The 15796-nt window shown below is 47.6% G+C and overlaps 1 protein-coding gene across 2 annotated transcripts in view; it reads right to left on the reverse strand.

Moving 5' to 3' along the window:
- The window catches only part of Dpf3 (double PHD fingers 3), a 271575-nt gene extending 264500 nt beyond the window's left edge, over positions 1-7075 (reverse strand). For both annotated transcript variants that reach the window (XM_013347204.2, XM_005343307.2), the window contains exon 1: positions 7035-7075. In XM_013347204.2, the coding sequence (XP_013202658.2) occupies positions 7035-7066 (32 nt within the window). In that variant the 5' untranslated portion in view covers positions 7067-7075. The remainder of the gene's footprint in view (positions 1-7034) is intronic.
- Positions 7076-15796: the final 8721 nt, after the last annotated feature.

Below are 15796 nucleotides of genomic sequence, written 5' to 3' on the forward strand. Positions count from 1 at the left end.
CTGTCTATGTGTATGCCTGCAGGCCAGAAGAGGGCACCAGACCTCATTACAGATGGTTGTGAGCCACCATGTGGTTGCTGGGAATTGAACTCAAGACCTTTGGAAGAGCAGGCAATGCTCTTAACCACTGAGCCATCTCTCCAGCCCCTAGCCGAGTGCTTTTAAATAACAAAATAAGCCACCTGGTCTCTTGGCTGGCCTTTCCTTTCTCCTCTAGTTGCAAGACTAAGAAGAAAAGCCCGCATTTTGAACAGCCAGGCCACCAGGTCCTCAGCCTTAGGTCCTGAGAAGGGGTGGGAGGTGGGATGTGCCATCATGTTAGAGCCCCAAGTGGCAAGACTGGCTCCCAGGTCTCACAACTCCCCTCTAGAGCAGCACTTTAGAAGCAAGAGCCTGACCTCAAACTGTCTTCCCCACCAGAAATGACCGACAAAAGAACTAGCAAGTTTTTTAGTTTGATTTTTGGTTTGGTTTTGTTTCATTTTGGGTGGGCAAGAGTAGTTGTTTTGAGACGGGGGTCACACTGTGTAGTCCTGGACGTCCTGGAACTCACCCTGTAGACTAGGCTGGCCTCAAACTCCTGCACAGAGATTCACCTGCCTCTGCCTCCAAGTGCTGGCATTAAAAGTGTGTACCACCACGCGTGACCAAAACCCAGGATGTTCTTGACTTGGAGGGAGTTATGGACTCAAGTGCATCACCTCATCTTAAAGGGATGTAGGAAGTTCGGGGAAGGCACATGTCAAGATGGCAGAGCTAGGGGAGCAGGCTGAGCTCCTTGGGAGACTCTTCTCCACCCTATAGTCACTGGTAAGAACAGACAGTCTGCAATGAAGACAGGGACAGGGTTAGAAACAGGCAACGTTTGCTGACAGAGATTTCGACCAGGTATGTTACAAACAACAGGTTCTCAAGATTAGTAAGAATGACAAGAACAAGCCCTCTCGCTCCTGGCAACCTGAGGTGACCCCAGTCCCTGTAATCAGGACAGGCCAGGGATAAAGGAGCATGAACGAATGGAGAATTAGACCTGTCTTTATTGTTTTCCAGCCTCAGCAGACATAACCGAGCGGAGGCTCAATGAGTTGTTTGAACCCCATGACTAGGGGTGCTGAGTCTGAACTCCCTGACCTTCCCTGCCTCCACAGAGTCGGCTCTCAGCCTCCATCAACATCTGTCTCTTCGCAAACACCCCACCAAGACATTCTCCACACTCCACTTCTCTAGCCCCCTCCCTCCCCCCAGCGAACACCTCCTAATTCCAGCTTCTAAACCTCTAATGCAAATCACAGGCTTCAAAACAAAATACCTCCCCTTGGTGACAGTTTTACGAGGCCAGTTCTGTTCATCCATATGGTTTGACAGATTGTGAAACACCAGTAACCTGACCAATAAGAAAAACAAATCACACACAACAAATACCACACCTCATCCCTTCCCAGTCACTCTGGCAGCTAGAAAACCTGAGAACTGGAAACAGTTCATCCTGTGGGGCTCTTCCGCAGTTAAAACAGCCTTCTCTGGAGTTCCAGACCACACAGTGGTTTTATCCACTTGCCCATCCTCTCCTCCCCACCCCAGGCCACTTTATCATTCCCTGTTAAATACCTTCATAGTTAAAGACTATTTAAAACAGGGTCATGCTTATATAAGACTCCCGTTGGAAAATCTCAGCAGGGTAAAAAATATTCCAGTACTTGTGGGATTTTTTTTGGCCTGAGGTTTGCCACATTTGGCTACATTTCTGCCTTCGAGTGACTTTCAAAACACTCAAAAACCACAAAAGTTACTTTGCTGAGGTTGGGATAATAAACAGGCCCCCTGGATCCTGGGGCCGGTTTATGACACAGCCCCCACTGTCCTTTCCATCAACAGGGCTACAGTTTGAAAAATGGATGCCCGCCTCAGTTTCCATTCTTTTCTGGGTCCACGCTCAAAACAAAGCATGGTGACCATGCATTATATGTTTGGTGTTGATCTAAGAGGATGGTTCTAAAACAGCTCGAGATGTCACGGCTTTTTGAGGATAAATCCGAACTCCAGGTACCTGAGTGGACCAAGGAAGGAGTAAACCTTCCAAGTCAGCCACCGATAGATGCCAGTCTGTTTTATGGGTCTCAGATATTCCCCAGGAGATCTGCAGACGGCATTATTTTCAAAGGTTTACCCTGTGACAATGTCTCCACTTGAATTCTGACAGAAACTGATGTCCTTTGTGGGTACAATCATCCCATGGGAAAAAAATGTGTGCTAATGAAGTTTGGAGGCTTTTGTTTTAAAGATTTATTTTATTTATGTGTGTGTGTGTGTGTGTGTGTGTGTGTGTGTGTGTGTGTGTGTTCCTGCAGAGTATCATAGGCAGTTTGAGATACTCTATGTGGGTGCTAGGAAACGAACTCAGATCCTCTGGAAGAGCAGCAAGTGTTTCTGACTGGTGAGCCATCTCTCCCCCCAACATCCCTTCTTATTTTTACACTGATGAGTAAAAGCAGAGGGAGAGAGTAGTGCTCAAGCCTCTGTTGGCTTCCAGGGTTCCCTTTCCCATAAGGGACTAGCATATTGTCCATAAAAGGTTGCCAGTTCCCAACCCCAACCGCACTGTTCTCCATTTAGGCCTACTCACCACCCCTTCCCCAACCAAAATAGTCAAGACAAGATTAGGACCAGGAGTGTGGCCCCCTGGCCCTTCCTCTCTGATAGCTAAACTGGCTGCCACAGCCAGAGTAAAGTCTGCTTCTACCTTTCACATGCCCCCAAACCTCTTTAAGATTAGAACACACATTATCCACATCAGAGAACGGAGAGGAAGATGAAGACTTGAGGTCCATCCGTACACATGAACAGCATTGGATCTTGATTAAGTAAACGTTTACTCCTCCCAGAGTTATATGCTTAATAATAAAGCAGAGATGTCAACACTGACCTCCAAGTTAGGGTAACTCTCTACACAGTAAAGTTTTGATGCAACTGTGCACGTGTAATCGTAATGATAAGCATGACTAAATAGTTTACTTTTCTCGTTGTTTGTAATCAAACAGTTAAAGTATTAAAGCCCTAACTAGAGTAATTAAGTAATGATAGCATTTATTGCTCTCTGAGCTTGGAGTTATAAAAATAGATACATATGTATGTACATGATCAAGTCTGGCAGAAGGTGGCAGGCATTCCCAGTTAAGTGCTACAGCCAGAGTTTCAAGAAGTCACTGAGAGATTGGGCTGTTCAAAGTGTTGTTGGCAGACACGGGGGAAGGTGATCTACCTAAACTAGAATATTAAGGTTAGAACTTACAAGAAAAGCATTATAGGGCAGGAGAGATAATTCAGCAAGTGATTGTGCTTGCTTCCCAGCCTGAGCTGAGTTCAATCCCCAGAACTCACATAGTGGAGGAAGAGGTCCAAAAGTTGTCCTCTGACCACACACACACACACACACACACACACACACACACACGTACCAGCATCACACCCGATCAAGATACATACACATAAAAACAGGGTCTCTCTATGTAGTTCTGACTGTCCTGGAACTCACTATGTAGCCTTGGCTGGACACGATCTCACAGAGACCCACCTGCCTCTGTCTTCCAAGTGCTGGAATTAAAGGCATGTGCCACCACACCCAGCTAAAATAAGTAACTTTTTTTTAATTTAAACATTTTATTTCCCAAGTATACAGAAATCAACAAGTATGTAACTTGCACACATGCCTTTATCAAACCTGTATGTGGCCCTCACCTGTGTATACAGAAATTGAGGACGACTCCAACAATCTACACTCAGACAATGTAGCTGCTAATTTAAATAGAATGCAACTCACATTTACACACCATACATGCCCGTCGTGCTTTTGAATTCTATTTGTTCAGACGTGACTGCTTCGGTGTAGGGCCACCTGCCGAGTCCTCTTTCTGATCTAATCTGTCCAGGCAGCTCCTGTTTCTTACCCTACACCCTGTTGGGCAGTAACAAGAAGTTAAAGGCAATGAAGGAGAAGCCAGACTGTCAGCTTCAGAGAGGAAAGGGTGAAAGCAACAAGGAGGAAAGGGGGAGCTGAGGGGAGATCAAAGACAGCCAAGAAGAAAGGCAAGCTACCAAGAAAGGCTGTTTTCAGGCGCTTGGGACCCTACAGAAGACACTCCCACCCCCACCACACGAAAAGCAAAGAGATTCAAGTTAGCCATCCAGTCACCCAGTGAATTGAATTATTGAATGCCCCACATGGAAAGGGGAAAAAAAGCTAGCATAATGAAAAGTGACCCATAGTCTAAGAAGCCAGAACTTTGCACAAGGTTGCACGAAAGAAACCTGAGCTGGCTTCGTCCCCACACTAACTACTACTGCTACTTATCCGGCAGTCAAAGCGGAAATCTTTGTGTGGCCAGTTTCTGTAGGGGGCGTCCGTGATGTTGCCTTTTTAAGCTGAGAGAGCCTGCACGCACACGGAGAAAATGCTAATGCGGCTTGGAGCTCCGGTTCATTGTCAGGAGGGGCACACAAGGATAAACACATAAGCCCTCCAAACCATTCTCCTTGCTCTTGCTCCTCCTCCTCCCTGCGCCCCCATCAATCCCTCCGGCTTGATGTGTCGCTGTGCTTTGTTCTAATTTAGCCCATGCATAATTTATTCACGTGTGTTTTGTTTCCTGATCAGCAACTTCAAAAAACAAATGAAATATATAAGATGTTTTATTAAACAAGTTGTTTTTTAAATAAAATAATAATAATAATAATAAAAGCAAATGGTGTCGGTGTCTCAGTAACGACGCGTGTGCTCCTGCGTGCGGAGTTTTTAAAATGTCCAGCCTGCAAAAAGCTTGGCCGTTAGGGTTATTGTTTACACCCTTAGCCCTCGGGGGAAGAGGACGGGATGCAAAAGTGGGCCGCTAATTATAAAGTGACCGCTCAACCCCCTCCTAGGAAAGGCAGGCAGGGGTGTTGTGTGTGAGCTCCGTGTGCGTGTGACAAGACGGAGTTACAAATGCATCCCACGGCAAGTGTTTCCAATTATTAAGGAGTACACGTGTAATTCAAAACTGATTCCACTATCGAGATTGGCCACCTTCTTGCTTTCTCTGTCCCTTCCCCCACTACCCCTACACACTCACGCGTCTGAGTCCAAAAAAAAAAAAAGTGGACTGTTCTGGGGAACCCTGGAGCATGGAGCTCCTGCGCGCGCCCGAGCGTAAGCCCGCTCCCGGGCATCAAGGATACCACTTTCCCAATAAGGAACGCCATACACATAGCAAATAGATCTCTCAGACTTGAGTTTACCAAGCGGCATCAGCTCGGCTACGTGATTTCGGCTGGAAATGAGGAAATTGCAAATCAGCTGTGTGGGTTCTGGAGAAACTCCCGGCATCAGCGATGTGGCGGCGCGAGTCGGCGAGGACGCGGCGAAGTTACGCCCATTTATTCTGCCATAAAACATTTTCTCTCTTAGGTGAAATGCTGTCGCGAGTATAAAGTAGCTGAGCTTCCGAGAGAGAACTGGAGCCAGAAACTCGCCTCAAGCTCAGCCTTCAACGTCTTCTTTATGACAATATCTCGTGGAAACTCCGAGATCTGGGACATCCCTGCCCTATTCCTGGTTGCTGGGTGCAAACGCAGCGGGTTCTCCCTAGGCGTTTCTTGGCACTAGGAACCCCCACCCCCCGCGCCTCCCTGCTGCTCTCCAAAGCGAACCATGTTTTTGACTCCAGAAGCCAGGGGTTAGGGCGCTGTAGCAAGCAGTTATAAGAGCCAGGGTCGACCACCGCCACACACTGGGAAGAATTGGCACGAAACACCCACGCGCACCCTCCTACTCCCAGAGGCTTTCACCCGGGCGGGGAAGTCCTAGTACATTCGGCACCGACCCGGAGCCCACGCAGCGCTGCGATTCCCAGGGATCCACCCTCTGCCAACATCCCTACCAATAGCGCCCCTTGAGAGCCACACTAGTTTTCCGAGGCCACCCCCGGCTCCGCGGACTTGGCTTCACATTCACAGTACACCGACTGGAAGGAAGGAAGGAAAGAAGGGAAAAGGGGAGAAAGGAAGGAAGAAGGAAGGAAGGAAGGAAGGAAGGAAGGAAGGAAGGAAGGAAGGAAGGAAAGGAAAGGAAGGCAGGCAGCTCTGACCGGGGACCGGCCCCCGCTAGTCCTCGCGCAGCCCGCCCCCCTCTGTCGGCTCAAAGTCTCCCGGAGGCACCTGCCCCTCGCTGTCGCCAGAGCCCCGAACGGCCTCCGCCCGCCCCGGCTTTTCACCCAGAGTAGGCAAGCACACCATTCATAGACCTGCAGCTTCCCTGCCTCCTCCATATCAACCCCAAGTTAATCCAGGTCGTTAATTTACTACAACCAGTTCGCCCACAAATACACAGACACACCGGCGACCGCCCGGAGGGCCTCCCTGATCCCCCGACTGCCCGGGTGGAAAAGCCCCAGGCAAGCACCTGGGCCCCAGGACTCCCGAGACCCGCCGCTTAGCGCGCTGTCCTCCCAACTCCGGAAGGTTTGCACAAACTCCCTGAGAGAGCTCGTAAGGCAGAGCGAACGCCCAGCAAACTCCGCAGCAGCAGCGGTCGGCCAGACTGCCCGGGCGGACGAGCAGCGGAGCCGGGAAGCCAAGGGCTTGGAGCGCAGAGCTCAGCAAAGCGCACGACGCGGCCCCCTGCCCCGCGCTCCGACCGGGCTCAGCCAGCTCCGCGCGGCGCTGGGAGAGGCAGAGGACTCCGGGGACCGTGCAAGCCCGGAGCTGCTCGCGACCCCCGCAGCTCCGGAGCAGGCGCCGCCGCTCCGGGCTCCTTCCCGGTCCGGGTCAGCCAATTAAGCAGAACACAAATGTAACAATTTTCTTTTTGTTAATTGCATCTCCTGACATTTCTGCGCGCTGGGAGAGGGAAAAAAAAGATGAAGAAGTAGGAGCAGAAGAAAAGAGGAGCACGGGCGCAGGGGGAGGCGTCTGCAAGAGCCAGGCACCGGCTGCGCTCCGCAAGGCGCCTTTTTTTCATATTGAAACCACGCGGAATATGTACATTTTTTAGTCTTACTTACGCTTTCAGGGGGTTGTGAATGACAGTCGCCATTTTGCTACAATGTAACAGAATATTGTCTGTCTCAGAGTTCTAAAGGTTCGCTCAGGGGAAGCGGCAGGCCAATCAGAGCACGGGATACCGGCCTGCAGGCCAATCGGCGCGGCTGGTCGCCAGGTAGGCGGAGCCTGCGTGGTGGTAGTTATTAGGGGAGCTGTCAAAGCCCAGAGGTCACTCCCTTTTGTAGAGACCGAGAGCGAGCAGGTCTTAAAGGGGCAGTACAGTGTTAGTAGCGCCTTTTCTGATTGGGGCTAGTGAAGACACATAGGAGAGCATTCTCTCTTAGTTTCAGTCCCTACTTTACTAAATAACTGCAGAGAGTTTGCGCTCCTAGGCAGGAATATTTACATAGTGCCAACAAAACCATTAAATCCCATTCATTAGCTTTGGACTTTATATACCACGGTCTTTAACACACACACACCACCACCACCACCCCAGCTCCGGGTACACCACCGAGTTTCAATGCAAAAGTCGGAAGGCTGCAGTTTCCTGCAAGAAATTACTACTCGTGATCCACAGTTTACTAATAGTTCTGAGACTGTTTAATATTCTTGTTCCCGAATTGTTTTTATCTCAGCCACCTTCCTTGGTCAGTTTCTGAGAACTGGCGAGTCCAGGACACCAACTCCCTTCCCCCTGGAATGTCTCAGTGTCAGGCTCGCCCTCTCTGCAGCCACGCTTTTTGTTACGTAATTCTACGGGGTCCCCTACGACCACCGGTCTCGATTCACAGTGATCTGACCCGGGCCAGCTGCAGAGCAAAGCGAGACCTGGCGCTCTGTTGGCAAAAGGGTAGGGAAGATTTCAGGCAACTTTAGGAAACGCTGCTACGGAAGCGAAATTGTTAGAGCCTGAGGTGGGTGTTGCTGGAGTTCCCTCGGGGAACAGCGCTGCGGATTCGGGCGTCACCTTTCTGGACTAAGATGGGAGGAGAAAAGAATTCCCGAGTGAACACTGCGCCGTGACTTGAGGCTTCCAGAGTTGGCGGCTGCTCAGTATCTGGCGAACCTTTGAAGAAACGGAGAGACTTCTGCGAATTCAGGCTTCCACGGAGCACAGGAAGCTCAGAGTGGACGAAATCACCTAGAGAGCAGAGGCGTCATAGCATATAGAAGCCTGGCTACAGACCCATAGCTGTTTAATCAGGCCAAATAGATGGGGACTTCGGGGGGGGGGGGTGAAAGCGAGGGAAAAAATAAAACGAGAGAAGATGGATTGCCAATTCATAATTCCACCTGCTCTTTCCTTTTACTACTCACAATGAATAAAGTAAAATACAATCACAAAGTAGGCTAGAACTTTCGGATTCCAACTCCATTCACTATTAGAGTTACAGATAAGTCTAGCAAAGCTGAGTGAGTGCGTGTGTGCAGACTGGAAATATTTAACTCTTTGTTTGCCTAGTAGGGTGGTGTTCTCCCCCCACACACACCCGCCCCCTTCTCCCCTTACAAGGTCTCAGTATTGAAAGCTGGCTTTGATGAACTAAAGTAGAGAGAACAGGCACAGTGTCACTTCCTTAAAGAACAAAACCAGCCTGGACTACATATGGGAATCCAGTCCCAACGCCCTCCCCCCCAAAAGAATAGTATTGCCTTGTTTTTTGTATCTGATGGAATGTCATTTTAACTGTCAATAAAGTCTGACTTTATAGTCTCTTTTTTGTCTGTTTGGATTTTTTGTTTGGTTTGGATTTTGGTTTTTGTTTGTTTGGGTTTTTTGTTTGTTTGTTTGTTTGTCTTGAGACAGGTTTTCTCTGTGAGCCCTGGTTGTCTTGGAACTATATTTGTAGACCAGGCTGGCCTCAAACTCAGAGATCTTCCTGCCTCTGCCTTCCGAGTGCCGGCTATAATCACTTTTTATCACTTCTGAGAAATAAAAGAGATATTATTAACTTTGGTTTTTGTATCATAGATCAAAAGGACACAACTTTGGGCCAGAATCTTCCAAAGCAAGGGACTTGGAGCAAACATGCTTAGAGACAGGAGACTTGGCCAGAAAGTCTAGTATTTAGCAATGCTGAACAATAGTAACATAGGCTCTGAAATCCATCTGCTGCCCACCATTTGCCAGGTGGTGACATAAAGAGTATAGGGAATCCCAATAAGATGGCAACAGAATGGAGCAGAAATGCTCCACTTCTAAAACCCATTGATTAGAGCAAATGAACAGCATTGGTAGCAGTGTTTCCATGATCTACATAACTCTATAGGTTCAAAACCCTTCTCATTGATTGTGATGGCGAAACACTTTTTTAAAATTACGTTTCAGGGGCTAGAGTGATGGTTTAGTGGTTAAGAGCATGTGCTGCTCCTGATGAGGACTTGGGGTAACTCCCAGCACGTGCATGGTGGCCTACAACCACGTAACAACAGCTCCAGGGAGATCTGATGCCCTCATGAACAATCTGGGCACGAGACACACGTGTGGTGCACAAACACACATGTAAGCAAAACACACAGAAAATTAAATAAATCTAAACATTTTTAAATTACATGTCAAGAGTTAGCTCAGTAGCCAGGCGGTGGTGGCGCACGCCTTTAATCCCAGCACTCGGGAGGCAGAGGCAGGTGGATCTCTGGGAGTTCGAGGCCAGCCTGGTCTACAAGAGTTCCGGGATAGGCACCAAAGCTACAGAGAAACCCTGTCTCGAAAAACCAAAAGAAAAAAAAAAAGAGTTAGCTCAGTGCCTGCCAAGTATATATCTGACTCTGGGTTCAATTCCTGACAGCACAAGGCAGGAAGGAGAAGGAGAGAGTGATAAAGGAAGGTATTAAGGAAGAGGGTGAAAATTCCCATTTCTAAAGCTCTGTGGTCAATACAAACTCCATCTTTTCCACCTTGGTCTGGGTGGCTAGGCAGGCTATTTGGAATGCAGAAGCAAACTGGAGTGATTGTATCTCTATCTCACCCTGGTAGCTCTGAGCTTCACTGTCTGACATGGTTGTCCAGAGCCCAGGTGACTACTGAGCATTTGACACATGGTAATTCTAAGATGTACCAAATATACAATTTCATAGGCTTAGCCTCTCACACACACACAAAGATGTAAATTAGCTCCTGAGTTACTCTCTTAGGCCACACCCTAGCTCAAAAGCACCCTTCTTTCTGAATGTCTCTCTCCCCCAACCCTCATATCTATATTAATACGTCCTTTTTTTAAAAAATAGGGTTTCATGGGGTAGCCCTGGCAGCCTCATGGGTGCTGGAATTAACGGTGTACATTATGCCCAACCTTAACATTAACTTAGTGTTATTAAACTTCCTCCCTCCCAATAACTGAATTATTTTATATTGATCACATGTTGAAATTATATTTGGGGTTTCTTAGATTAAATAAACATCGGTGAAACTAATTTCATATATTTCTTTTTACTTTTTTAAAATGTGGCTACTAGGAAGTTTCACGTAACACCTGTGGCCCGGGTTGTATTTTATCATGTAGCCTTTATACATGGGAAAGAAATGTAGGGTCCATCTTCAGCCGCAATAATTTCCCCCTGCGCCGGGCGGTGGTGGCGCACGCCCTTAATCCTAGCACTCAGGAGGCAGAGGCAGACGGATCTCTGTGAGTTCGAGGCCAGCCTGGTCTAGAAGAGCTAGTTCCAGGACAGGAACCAAAAAGCTACAAAGAAACCCTGTCTCGAAAATCCAAAATAATAATAATAATTATTATTATTATTATTATTATTATTATTATTTCCCTCTGCATAGTTTTCTCTAACTCGGTATTGATGTCTGGAAGCAAAGCTCCCCGACACAGCTCAAGTATACATCAAGTTACCAAGAACCGAAACAGCACGGGCACCCATTTCTGTTTACTCCTAAATTCTGAGGCCATCCGCAGACAATGGCAAAGCGTGGAGACATGCTCAGAGAAGGTGTGAACGTTGCCACACACCTGAGAGGAGACGTGGGTACCCCCAAACAACCAAAGGATCCCTATGAAAGAGTGTGAGCCAGGCCTCATGGTGTGCATTTACAATTCTATCTACCCAGGAGACTCGGGGAGGAAGAGAGTGAGTTCCAGCCTACTTAGGCCACAGTTGGAGTTCAAGACCACCCTGAACAACTTAGTGAGGCCATGTCTCAAAATAACAAATAAATACATACATACATACATACATACATACATACATACATACATACATACATACATACATACATACAAGTAGTAGGACTGGAGAGGTGGCTCAGCAGTTAAAAGCACTTGCTGTTCTTGCAGAGGACCTAAGTTCCCTTTCCAGGACCCACATGGCCGCTCACAACATTCTATGACTACAGTTCCAAGGGATCTTATCCCCTCTGCTGGCCTTCGTGGGTACTGCACCTGATACATAGCCACACTAGGCAGGCAAAACAACCCAAACACACGAAATAAAAATAAATCCTTGACAAAGTAAGAGTAGTGTGAGGAGAACAGCCAAGTGCTACAGCGCTTACTTAGCATGCCCAAGGACCTAGGCTCAATCCTCAGTATCATCCCTCAACCAAAACAAAGTAAGTGTGCCGCAAGAGCCATCTAAGATAAACGTGGTTCCTTGCAGGCTCTGGGATCTGGAAGGATTTGATTAAAAACAAGTGCAAGCTCCCTTCCATCTCTCCATTCAGCCGCAGCACAGGCAGCCCTGACCTCAGAAAGTGGTTTCCTGAGATCTACAACTGGCTCTGCTGTGTTCTAAGCACTGAGCTGAAACAAAATTCCTTTGAAGAAAATGAAACATTAAAACTGTGACCAGCAAAGCCAGGTGGTGGTGGCACATGCCTTTAACTCTAGCATTTGGGATGCAGAGGCAGGCAGATTTCTGAGTTCATGGCCAGCCCGGTCTACAAGCGAGTTCCAGGACAGCCAGGGCTACACAGAGAAACCCTGTCTTGAAAATCAACAACAACAACAATAATATCATCTGAGGCTTGACTCAGTCAGTAGTATGCTTTCTTAGCATACAAAAGCCCTGGGTTTTCCCAGCACTCAGGAGGCAGAGGCAGCCAGATCTCTGTGAGTTCGAGGCCAGCCTAGTCTACAGAGCAAGTTCCAGAACAGGCTCCAAAGCTAGGAGGAGAAACCCTGTCTCGGGGGGGCGGGGGGGGGGAGTACTGTGTTCAATCTCTAGCACCACATATTCTGGGTGTGGTGGTACATGACTGCAATCCCAGTAATCAGGAAATGGAAGACCAGAAATTCAAGGTCATTCTGACCTACATTATGAATTATGTATTCAGCCCAGGCTGAAATAGATAAACTCCTATATTTAAAGAAAAAATAGTGGGGTGGTAGTGGTGCATGCCTTTAATTCCAGAACTTGGGAGGCAAAGGCAGGTGGATCTCAGTGAGTTCGAGGCCAGTTTGGTCTACAAAGCAAGTTCCAGGACAGTCAGGACTGTTGCACCAGAGAAACCCTGTCACGAAAAACAAAATAAATAAATAAATAAATAAATAAACAAATAAACAAATAAAAATAAAAAGATTTAAGTGTGGGCTAAGGCAAGAGTGGTAATTCACGCCTGTAATCCTAGCACTTGGGAACAGAGGTAGAGAGATCAGAATTTCAGGGCCAGTCTATAATCTCTGCATGTGGCAGGCAAGGCTGGAGGATTAAGACTCCCAGGACAGCCTGGGCTACTTAGAGACCTTGTCTAAAAAAAAAAAAAAAAAAAAAACTCTCTTGAGATGCGCAAAACACACGCACACACACACACCATAAATAAGTAGTCACCGGACTCCAAGCACCAGGAAAGACAACAGATAGGACATTTGACCCCCATCTTTCTCCTCTCTGACCACACCCAGTAGCCCAGGCCTCATAGAGAACCAGCTCTTGCCCCTTTTCCGCCCAGGCCCGTGCAGCCTGAGCTGGCCTTGGATCTCCTTTCCAGTGAGCCGCTGGCTGCAGCGCCCTTGTAGCTCTTTTTAAAATAGCTAATGCGCTCTCTTTACCCCCTTCTTGCCAAGTCTGATTTGCCAAGCTTTCCCTTGCCCGTGGAGATGGATGAAACCCTGGGAGCTCTGACATCCAAAGTTAAAGCCCTGCCAAGGACTCTTGCACTGGGGGGAGGAAAATACTGGCCACTGCCACCAAAGTGTGACAAGATAGAAGTAAATCGAATCTCTACAGTCATACACACACACTGGAAACGAGTGCACCACTCTCTTCGGCCATTTCCTAGGTAGCTCCCCCAGGGTCCCCCAAGAGGGCCCACTGCAGGGTGTTGCTTTAAGTGAGGTTAACACTCCCAGGCACCTGTTTCCCTCACTCACCCCACTTACATGACCTCGGGCTTCTCTGCTCTGGCACTAGGTGAGAAGTCATCCCAAAGTCTACCAGGCAAGCACAGGAGGGCACATCAAGTCTTGTTGTTCTGTCGATACTTACACTTCCATATAAAAATAGGCGTCTACCAGCAAGAGAGATGGACAGAAGCCACGAGACCTAAAACGTCCCACACCCTAGCAAGGACTGGGACAGAGGCCTTCTGGTTTTAAGCAGGTGTTTTCTATGCTCTGACAGCTCAAAGGCAATGAACTCTGACCTGCATAACTGCAGAAGGACCTTCACTTCGTGTTTGCTCCAAATTAACAGAGAGGCGGCAAGTGCCGTAAGTACCAGCTGTGGTAGTGCTGCCCTAGAACCCCCGCACGCGGGAAGCTGGGACAGTCACAGGTTACAGGCCAACCTTATCTACATAGCAAGACCCTGTCTCCTCCCCTCCACCACCACCACCCCCAAAAAAAGGCAGGGCAGTGGGCGGCAGAGGTAGACAGATTTCTGTGAGTTCAAGGCCAGCCTGGTCTATGGAGTGAGTTCCAGGACAGCCAGGAAACAGAGGAACCTTACCTGGGGGAAAAGAAAGAAAGACACACACACATACACACACACACACACCACGGAAGGACGGAGAGAGGGAACGAGGACGGGAGGACGAGGAAGGAAGGGGGAAAAGACTTTTAACACAAGACAGGCAGCTGGGCTAGGATTCTTATCTCACCTCCACCATCTATTTTTATGTTCATTGGTTGGATGGTGGTTGGTTAGTTGTGGGGGAGGGGCTTATAACTCCCTCCACAGCTCGCGCACTAGCCTTGTATAAACAGCAGAACTGCCTCACCCTCCCAACAGTCAGGATTGTGGGACTAAGATGTCACACCGACTTTGTGCTCCGCTTTTATCCTCTTCCAGCCCCTGCTCCCTCCTACTAACCCTCTACCTCTGGACATTCTAAAATGCCTTAGGGGGGTTCCTTCTAGCACTTAGGATAGGCCTGTGCCTCAGTACCCAGGGGGCAGGGGCCAATCCCGTAAGATCAAGAATCCCAGAGAAGACAATGAATAGAGGAACGTTACCATTGAGCAAATGTTTAAAGTGGTCCTTTCAGAACAATGGGCAAAAACGGAAGGTGTTGTTTATTGTAATGGTAGGAGACAAAAATCTGTAAGTCAGGCTGGGCAGTGGGGTGGCACACACCTTGATCTCAACACTTAGGAGGCAGAGGCAGAAGTAAGCACATCTCTGAGTTTGAGACCAGCCTGGTCTACAAGAATGAGTTTCAGGACAGGCAGGGCTACACAGAGAAAACCTATCTCAGAGAGAGAGAGAGAGAGAGAGAGAGAGAGAGAGAGAGAGAGAGAGAGAGAGAGAGAGAGATCTGTAAGAAATCTGTAAGTCAAGGCTAATAAAAAAATTTACAAAGGAAATTAACTTTCAATGTCTGGTTTCCATAGCCATCAGATGCTGTCTGTTCCATCAAAGGATGGCACAGCTTGCACCTAGTACCTCAGACAAAACTGCAGTAACCATCTTGTAATAGCCGGGAGTCAGGGACAACTGTAAAAGTCAGGGATGTTTTCTAAATACAAGTGAGCTTGTTTGTTAGAAAACCTGAAAGTATTGTGTTTCTACTTGACTTCTAAATTAAATTGATTTTAAGCATTTTATATCTTGGTTTTTTGTTTGTTTGTTTGTTTGTTTGTTTTCTAATAGCCTTATATAATCTCAAATTCATTTTGTTGTCAGGATGACCATGAACTCCTACTCATCCTACCTGCCACTGTCCAAGGGCTGGAATTATAGGCATGTACCATTACATCCTGCAGATATTCAGTGTTGGCAGCTTGAACTTAAACCTATTGGCTCGGCTTACTCACATGCTACTTTCGACTCTTGCAAAATTACATACATAGCTCTGTTAAAATACTTATCATTTTCTGGAGCTGGAGAGATGGCTCAGCAGTTAAGAGCACTGACTGCTCTTCCCAAGAACCCAGGTTTGATTCCCAGCAACACACTGTAACTCTAGTTCCAGGGGATCCAACGCCCTCCTCTGACCTCTGCCAACACTGCATGAAAATGATGTATAGACATACATGCAGACAAAATATTCACATAGGTAAAATAAAAAGAAATAATAAAATCTCTAAAAATATATACTTGCAATATTCTGTTTTCCCACCTTCCAAGGCATGGAGGACAGATATGGTTGGTAATTTGAGACCTCCAGTGCCTGGCCACAGCCTAGTCACTGGTTAACAACTGGTAGTTAAAAGCTCAATGAAGCCAGGCGGTGGTGGCTCACGCCTTTAATCCCAGCACTTGGGAGGCAGAGGCAGGTGGATCTCTGTGAGTTCAAGGAAAGCCTGGTCTAGAAGAGCTAGTTCCAGGACAGGAACCAAAAAGCTACAGAGAAACCCTGTCTCGAAAAATCAAAAAAACAAAAAAAAAAAAA

The sequence above is a fragment of the Microtus ochrogaster genome, chromosome 1, assembly GCF_000317375.1.
Source record: "Microtus ochrogaster isolate Prairie Vole_2 chromosome 1, MicOch1.0, whole genome shotgun sequence".
Lineage (NCBI taxonomy): Eukaryota > Metazoa > Chordata > Mammalia > Rodentia > Cricetidae > Microtus > Microtus ochrogaster.